General features: G+C 34.2%; 1 protein-coding gene across 1 annotated transcript in view; it reads left to right on the top strand.

The window, feature by feature from the left end:
• LOC108694807 overlaps window positions 1–6,450 on the top strand; it is a 22,669-nt gene extending 16,219 nt beyond the window's left edge. Inside the window, exons 2-3 of the mRNA XM_018204477.1 lie at window positions 3,357–3,493; window positions 3,698–6,450. Of these exons, the coding sequence (XP_018059966.1) occupies window positions 3,357–3,493; window positions 3,698–6,142 (2,582 nt within the window). The 3' untranslated portion in view covers window positions 6,143–6,450. The remainder of the gene's footprint in view (window positions 1–3,356; window positions 3,494–3,697) is intronic.
• The last annotated feature ends 3,527 nt before the right edge of the window (window positions 6,451–9,977 follow it).

The following is a 9,977-nucleotide window of genomic DNA, read 5'->3' as shown; positions in this document are numbered from 1 at the left end:
TCTCTCTCTCTCTCTCTCTCTCTCTCTCTCTCTCTCTCTCTCTCTCTCTCTCTCTCCCCCCTCACGAACAAAGAATAAAGCCTATTTTGATGAGCGGTATGACGTAAAGAGATAATAGAGTATAAATGTGGAAAGATTCTCTACAAGTTCTCTCCATAGCTGTAATAGAACATTAGCGAACGAGAGACGAGTTAATAAATTGAGAGTAGAAAGCCAAATGTTAAACCGATTGCTTTACACTTGATTTTAAAAGCGATTATCTGATTCTTATTCAAATATTAATATAAAACATCATCATATTAAATCACTAAACTGTTAAATCATGTAGGTATATATTTAATACTTGATTTGATACTTGATTAAATGTTGTCCTGTTAAAACAATTTAATAAATTTAAGATAATTTAACGTTTCTTAATTTATAACTTATGATATGCATATCGACTGAATATACATATTTCTTCAAATTTAGCCTATCATTTTCGTTATATGAAACTACCACAAGTTAGAAACATGTCGTAATCGATATTTCCGAAATTTGAGCAAAAATTTATGCTCCAGGATACATGTATTCATAACCCCATACAAAATTCGAACTGTCACGATCGTTACTATCGAAAATAAAATGGACACCAGTCGCCGAAAGCATTTTCAGTGAGCCATTTTACGTCGCTGCTCGCAAATATTCAGCTTGATGGTTGATTGAAGAATATTCTGTACGCAGCTAAAAATATCCGCGTATTCGCGCGAGCTTTCCTATACTCGAATAAAAAATCATTATGTTATTTTGATTTTAATTATTTTATAAGATCTGTAAGCAATATAATATTCGTACTTTTGTCGTAAATGCGGGTTAGAGAATCTAACAGACGATCAACTGTAATTTTTTTATTCCAACCTGTGCGTACGTATTTCAAATACTTCTGAAAACTATTTTAAAGGCAAATTTTTTGACAAAGTTTTAATTAACTTTCCCTTAGTCAAAATTTCTAAAATCCATGAATAACGAAAATACTTAATCCTCGGGAGATATTATACCTTAAGAGATATATCAAAATATCTTTAACGACATCTATTAGAAACAGGTAATGTTATTGGTAAACAGTAACTGTTATATGAGTCATTAAAATAACAACACATCAAATGTGGTCAGACAGGCAGTTAGGATAACAATACCATACAGAAAAATATAAATTTTAATAAATTGTATTAGTTAGTTGAATAAAACAACGTTTTTCTATATTAATTTCTCATCCATATTAGATTCTCTTTTTGCAAAAGATAATCCTGTAATGCCGATGTAAGATATTTATATCTCTGAGATACACCGCGATTTCCCGAGAATTAATAAATTTCATTAAAAAATTTATTTACACACTCAAAAAAATTAATATTAAAAATAAAATAAAACGTTTTTCATTAGTGCGTTTCGTACTGACAGTAAAAACATGTCTCTATTTATCTAAAAAAATTGTTATAAAGCAAATATTTAGGAACCAAAGGGAAATTAATATATTTGAATTGCATCGGATGGTTTTTATATTTCCCATCATCGATACAAATAAAAAGATCAATGATCGGATGCAGTACATTTGAACAAATATCGCGTTTTCAAACAGAGCTCATGTAGAAGATAAATGAATCAAGTTTTAATAGCAACTAAATCGGTGTCCATAGGGAAAATCCGAATTTATGAACCTCCAGAAGGATTTAATTTATTTAAATTTCAGACTGGTAAGCCAGATTTAAATCCTGATTTACCACAAGGCTTTCTTTGTTATACGCACATGCGCACTTACTATCTAGGCTTAAAAGAATTGCACAAATGCTTTCACGCAATTTTTGTAAATGCATAATCATAAAAAAATCAATAATCTACTGACAATATTTCGTGTCATGGAAAAAGCTAATAAAAGTTAGAAAAATAGTAAAAGTTTTTACAAACCAACCTTTTATCTATGTAATCATAAGTGATTTTGTATGTATGAAAATTCAGGAAATGTATCCATACGTAATTATATATGTGTCCGCTGTAAATAAATTAATCTTTATGAAACCAGGATATTATAAAAATAAATGCAACGTATTACAAATAGAAGAGTATATATATATATTGATATTTTATCTCGTAGAGTCTTCTATACAAAAGATAAACTTTCAATTTTATTCTTTCTTCTGATTTACTATCTTTTTCCAGCAATTGATGTTTAAAACACTAGCTAGTCGATTTCGAAAAAAGATATATAAGACGAATACAACGTATAAATAATAAAAAGCATGTAACGGTATAGATCGCTGAATTATCTGAAAACTTCCACGATTGGGTCGTAGTTCAAACGCTGGGAAAACACGTTTCAAGCACAAACCCATTAATCATCGAAGTAGGAGGCACCGATGACTGATGAGATACTTAACTTAACTCGCATCTAGATGGGTCGAAGATCACTAACGCTTAAAAAGAAAAACTGATCGACTTCGTTTCCAACAATGGAGCTTGCATCCGCATACATCATCCTGGCTGATTTTAGATACTTGCAATATAATGTATATAAAAAAGGATGTATAAACTGAGAATTTGTCACATCAAGGAGTGATTCTGAAAAATCTAGATATAAGTTTGTAAAGTTTCTACATAATACATGCTTATGTTTCTAAAATGCATAAAATTGCAAACAGTACATATGTAGTAAACGTAATGCAAAGTATTTTATATAAAATATATATAAAATATGTTTTCTTCTGTTTTTAAACTTTAAATCTTGACTATGATCGATGATTAATAAAATAATTCGTATTTAGGTAGATCGAAAATCACCAATACTTAAAATTATTCTTACCTTTGTACTTATATATTATACACGAAACTCTTTCAGTATTTCTTATTGAAAAAATTTTGAGAGTTTGTATTGTGATAGACATTCCCCAGAAAAGATTTAACACGTTATACGCGAGGTTTATTCGCTTCATTCTCTCTCTCTCTCTCTCTCTCTCTCTCTCTCTCTCTCTCTCTTTCTCTCTCTCTCTTTCTCTGCAAAGTTAAGTAATTGGAAGGCCCGGTTCTAGTGATTTATCACCGGCTTCTTGACGCACGAAAGGGCGCACAGAGTTAGAGAGAAGGTTGGCGTCTCAAGCGGAGATTGTTGCCACGTTGACCAATGATCGATCGTTCTGATAGATGCAACGCTATTGTAAGCAGCCGTATGTTACTGGTTCTCGCATCGAATGGTGATTAAGTGATTTCCGCGAGAAAAATTGCGAATCAAATTTACGAAGATGTCGGCTTATCTCTTTGCTTATAAGAATATCTCACTCGACGGTCTTATTACATCGAAACATTTTAGTTTATCATGATTTCAGGTCAGAACGATATCAAGAAATTGCGCAGAGAAAACGAGCAGCTGCGTAGAGAAATATGGAGTCTCAGGGACGAGTACGACAAACTTGAAGAAATTTTGAAGAAACAGAAGAACCCTGACGAAAGCGAAGAGTACGAGGTTAGCAGATTTTTAATTGCATCATACTGTAACTCATAATAAAATAATACAATATAATGAGATCACATTAATAAATAACAAGAAAACTAACAACAAAACTCCTACTAACAACGTTCCTATACCTTTCTTTAAAATGTTAACTAATAAAAACATAATTGCTGTAATTAATAATAACGATATGTAGGAACATGCCACGAATTACAGGATCGCTCCGAGGAGGATGATGGCTTGCAGTCGGACTTTTCTTGCGAGGAGGACGAAGAGGAGTGCGAAGATAATGAGAAGATCAAGGACTTTAACCAAGAAGAACAGCTAGAAAACGCGGAGAATCAGAAGATCTCTTCCGAGAAGATGAGCAGCAATATGCATCGACTTCACGTGGAGTTCGATGATCTGTCGGTTGTTGACGAGGAGGAAGAGCTAAAGAAAGATAAGGAGAAGAAGGAGACGACACCGGAGAAGGATCAGGGAAACGAGGCTGTCGGGCATCCACCCCCGATTCTCAATCCCCGACAACTTCACGATAACATCCCGTTTTATCCGGCCACGTACGAACCGCCGAGTGGTTTCAACGGAACCAGTTATTACACCGAATGCCCGTTCGAGTTCCCAAGTACGGTAGATTTAATGCTATCCACGGACACGTCCGTATTATTGGCTTCACCATACTCCGGATTACAGTCTGATCCATTGATCCCGCTGGCCAACTTAGACATCGGAAGTCTAGAAGTAGCCGATCCGATGTTACCTCAAATTCACGTCCCGCCCGTTGGTTGGCAAAACGACATAGTCTCTCAAAAACAAGCACCTACTTATACGGGTAGCATCATTCCTGTCGTATCAACAACAGGAAAGCAGGACTCGCCAAGTTTCTCAATGGGAAGTTCAATGCCGTCATCAAATACTTTTAACTTATTAAGAAGAAGAAATGCAAGACAACTCATGAAGCTTTATGAAACATCAACTATTCGAGATTCACGAACGCAGTTTTCCGAAGAAACGATCGGTAAAAATGTGGATTCTCTTGGATCTGTTACAGTAAATGGAGAAAAGGATATGCAGCGAATTGAGAACGAAGAGGCTATGTTCTCGGGACTAGAAAAGTCTAAACCGTTATTCTCGTCACAGCCTTTCAAGTTAAAAAAACAAGAAGAAGAGTCACCAACCGCCAGTATAAGTCATTTTGGAACTGGAACTAGTTCAAGTAGTGGCAAAACGGCTTCCACGGTTATTTCTAGAATTAATCCTTTTTCAGGATTAAAAGGTTCAGCGGATATTTATATAAATGGCGCGATACCTTGTGAAGACGCTTCGAAAGATAAAAATGATCCAAAGGCATTTTTGAGTATAGATAATCTACTAATCATGGATAGCAGAAGTGCTCTAGGTAATCAACTGACAAAATCAGTCTCCTGTCAAGATCTCTCGAGTGAGTCGCAAAGTGCGCAACAATTAAAATTGAATCATGTTGATTCTCAGACACTCACGAAAAGTGATAATACTTTGGACAATATAAGTTCCTCTAATAAACCGTACAAAAGTCACTTAAATGTGACATTAAAGGTACCACGAGCCGAGCAAGCACCTAGTCCAGAGACACCAGATGTACCCAATCTACCCTCAATAGATTATCGTCTCTTTAGGAATCCTTTTCTAAGAAACTTCGACAAGATCTGTCCTAACTATCAAGTAAAATCTAATCCTCCTGCCACCATGACGCCACTCTCTATTCACGTAAACGATGACAGTCTTACTTATCCTATGCCGGGTTACAGTCGAAATGTTCACCTCAACGAGAGATTTCGAACTGCACATATACCGGAACAGAATCGATTACTGATGCCCAGCGATCAACTGATGAGCGGCAAGCAGGATATTCAAGTAACTTCCTTCGAGAAACCGAGTCCTTGCACCTTAATACCTTCCGCCACGTCTTACGATTTGACTCTGAGAAGATTAAACGCAAATCGATATCTGCAGAATCAGGATCTGTACCAGAACGTTCCCTTCGCGTCGCGAGGTCAATTTTATTCGCCGAGATGTGGAATGATGTACTATGATAACGTCACAAAGGTACCGGCGCAAACACAAACATCAATTGACGGCGACTCGCATCACGAGGATGAAGAGACAATTAGTGTACCAAATTCGCCAAATGGACAGAGACGGAAAAAAATCGTGAAAAAAGAAAAAATTCTAATTAAAGACCAAAAACCACTATCGCCGATAACACAAAAAAAACTGAAAAAACAGATTATCGCTACGTCGACAGATACGCTCGATTCACAAGAAAAAATGACACGAAAGAAATCGAGGAAATTAAGCACGACAACACCTGATGCACAAGAAAACAAGAATGAAAGCAGGTCATCATCCTCAGGACAAGAATCACCACGTAAGGATCAAAACCGAAAGGTGTCCGTCTACATTAATTCTAAAAAACGACCATCTCAAGCTTCATTAAAAACATTGAGGAGTGCTAGTGTCGATGCCAAAGACAAGTTTACGGATGGTATCGCATTGAATTCAGACCGTGAAAGAACGAACTCAGTCAGTAGTCGGGAAATCACCCACGTGAAAACTCGCAAGACTAGTACTAGTAGTGGTAATGTGCCGTGGTGCGCGTGTTGGGGAAACGGTTGCATTTAATCAGAGTTGCATATTCAATCCCATTCAGGGATGCAACTAGAAAACTAGATGCAAAAAGTGAAACGTTAACTAATTTTAATATCGAAATATGCAATTATTAGTTAATTATTATATAAACAACGTCCATTATTTTTGTAATCAACGTTTTATTTTATTGTAAAATTAATCTCGATGCTTTGAAAAGAAATTGCTAAGTTAATTTATATATATTGTAACTTAAAATTATCATGAAGATAAGTTATAAAACATATTATTGCACTATTATCATCATCTCGGAGATTAATGTTCATTATCTAGTTACTAAAAAAAAAAAATTGAATCGTTATACTTTAAAAAAATCAGCGATGTTTTCCATTATAAAAATTAATGCATTATTATTTTATAGATATTGATCTATTTATATCATATCATCTGGATATCTCTTAGTAATCTGATCTCATATGCATCTCGCAAAACATTATAAACATAATAAGAAGTTATTGCTTGAACCGGACACAGTGACCCTTATTTATTTAAGACAGCTGCGATTTGTGTCAACAACGAGAGGTTCTTGCTACTTTCTGATTCTCGGGCCAAGAGAGAGCCAGATCGAGTGAATAATTCGAAGGACAAATACCAAAGGGAAACGCTGATGGGCCGCGGAATGAATTCAGGAAGGAAGACCTTAACTTCCCGGTGTAAGGGAACCGCCATTGTAGCCGGTAACGCAAGTCGTAAAACAAGCACAGACAATAGTACTATGGTGTTACGAACGCTGTCACAACGGGGTGACACTTGTATCTAAACTAGTTCTGCCAAGAGACTAGGAAGACGGGCCTGCATCCGCTCTTAACGCAAATTTACTAGGGTTAGCAAGTGCAAGCTTGTTCTAAGCGTGCGAATAATGGTATATATTCTCGAATTATGTAGCTCTAGTAGCGATTATTTATGATTACATTTCTCAAACAATATAAAAGTTTGAGATATCTAAAATATTGGTTACTTTTAGGAAATTTTTCAGATTGTTAAGTTGCCATATTTTATATAAATTAAATCCTATTTGCGAATTTGTATGTATAACTTAAAATCAAAATTTTTTTATTTAAACAATTCTTTACAACAAAAGCTGTTATCTATCGTTAATTATTTGTGTGTTAGTTATTAATTATAAAAGTATTATTTTTTATGTCGCAAAACTAAGCAAAATATTATATGTACAAAATAACATTTTTAGTCATTTGTTGTAATTACATATTTTATTGCATTTCGATATTTTAATTTAATTTAAAGAATTGTAAAAAAATTGTACCAAAATGTGGTAATAAGTATTCTATCGCATTTATAGCAGACTAATTTTAAAATAATCAGATAGTAAATGTACATAAATAATTATATGCTGTATTAGAGTAATGTAACATTGGTATTGTAAATATTTGTATATTTTGATAATTAATTCAATGTATATTCATAATTAATTTATATCAGTAGCTATATATTCATTGTATTTAATGTAAAGTTATATTTACAATATTTTAGATTTACCTATAGATGGCAATATTAGAAAAAGTCTAGAACAATCTTATAATGTGTGCTTTAATAACGCATTATACTTTTATACTTTACGCGTTTTAAAATACAACATCGATGTATTTCAAGTAAATTATTATTTCATATATCTCTAATGACCATTAGGTAATAATACTCCCAGCCATTCTCACATTATGTCCGCGAATCATCGATTATCCGGTTGCGTGAAATTTATTAATGGCCCAAGGGGTACAAGGAAACTTAGCAGCAAAGTTCGCGACTATCCCTTCGCAAGAACTTCTGCGCGCCATTATTCGTCGTTCAATTACGCGCGAAAATGAAGAGAGAAAGATAATGAAAAACGAGAGACAATTATGCTCTTCAGATTTTATGAGATTCCAGAAAAACACAATTAAAATTCTGTATAAATAAGACAATTAGCCTTTCACATTGTAAAATAATTATCACGTAAAATACGAATAAATTTCATATCCTTGAATTCGATTCGTATTTTTATTCTTGCATTTAGATAATTAATATATTTATTGTAAATCTTACAGTTTACATATATAACTTTTTTATTTTTCAAATTATTTTAAAACTTATAATTCTTACATATTTAAAAAATTTATGTTATTATTTACAATAAATCTGTTTGAAGTTAAAACAGACAAATTTCTTAGACGCAAGAAAAAGTATCTCTTAGCAAGAAGATTTTAGTAACGGATGTACAAAAATAATATTATTCGACATTATGAGCACTCATCCCATATTTCAGTAATCACTGCTGCAACATCTGGCAATATATTTAGCGCACTGACGAACACGCAAAAGTATCAACCTCTTAAATTAGTACTATAAACGTGATTTGTATTCCCGAGAATTGTAATTAACAACAGCAAATTTAAATAAAAAATGCCGATGATATTCAAGCAAATCTTTGTGAGAACCTGGGAAGAGCTGGCTGGAGTCGCGAAAAACGAGTGTCAGCGAGAACGGCAAGGAAGGTTGCCAGTGCAATTAAAATGCAAATCGTCCCTTTTCCCGCGGCCTGTCCGCTAGACCATCTTTCCAGGAGGTCTCCCGTCCTCGCAACTCTACACCATAATGGTAACGCCGTCACCGATTAACTTGGAACTAGTTTAGGAACGACTCGGCTCGGCTCTGCTCGGTTGCGCGAAGTCACACAAGGAGCGGGAACAAGACGCAGTCTTTCGCTTGGTCTCTCTCACAAAGTGCCACGTAAATGGAAGATGGTACGTTAATACGGTCTAACATCATTTGCAAATGTCACTACGAGACGTGCTCCCGGCATCCAACGCGAGGTACGTGAGAGAGATACGCTTCGTCTTATCGTAGAAAGAACAGACCTCTCATGTACTGCGGCGAATATGGAAATTATAATAGAAGTTTCTAATTGTTTTAATACTATATACTCGTATGCGTATACATATATACATACATATATGCCAACTCGCATTAAGATGTTTAAGAACTAAGAAATTTAATATTAATTGTTGTCCAAAATTTCTTAAAATTATATTATTTTTAGTCACATTATATTTTTAACATGCATTAGTCATGGATACTCAAATCAATATACACCCCATTGCTTCAAATATTTGATATTTATATTTGATATTTAAATATTTACATATCTTTCTTATAAATATTTCTTATCAGTGCAAATCAGACTACATATGTGTTTGAATTTTATACCTATATGATTTTTATGAAAAATCATCATTCAGGAATTTTTATCTTTTATATTTAAAATTTTTCTCAATATTTTTCAGGAGTCCAAAATAAGAGAGAGAATCTAATTACACGTAAATTTCAAAGTTTTATTTCATATTTCTTGTGCTCTGCTCAGACGAACAAATCGTTACTGAAACGAGTATGCAGATTAATCGCGAGGCAGTGGCAATATCGCTGTCATCTGTCTGCAAAATAACTGCGGAATGCGGACAGGCTGGAAGTAACATCGCATTGTCTTCATGGAAATAGTGCGGAACAAGATGGAAGAGACAGTACCTTAATGGCCTGATTTCATTTGCAAATGTCATCAAGAATTTTCACTCTGCCCGACGATGGAAATGTCTCGCGTTTCTCATGCGAGATGATAAGCATAATAATATACAGTGGCATAATTCTTGCTAACATATACTACTTAATTAATTATGCGGAAGAGTTGCTTCTGCTCGCATTCAATTTACAAATTACAAAATACTGCATTATGTCTCGACATATGAAAGTATATCTACAAAAATACTGTCACAAGCAATAATTAAAATATATAACAATGAAACTCACCCCACAAATATAGCAA

The sequence above is a fragment of the Atta colombica genome, unplaced genomic scaffold, assembly GCF_001594045.1.
Source record: "Atta colombica isolate Treedump-2 unplaced genomic scaffold, Acol1.0 scaffold125, whole genome shotgun sequence".
NCBI classification, from domain to species: domain Eukaryota; kingdom Metazoa; phylum Arthropoda; class Insecta; order Hymenoptera; family Formicidae; genus Atta; species Atta colombica.
The sequence above is the reverse complement of the archived record's forward strand: the minus strand, read 5'-3'. Positions and strand labels throughout refer to the sequence as shown.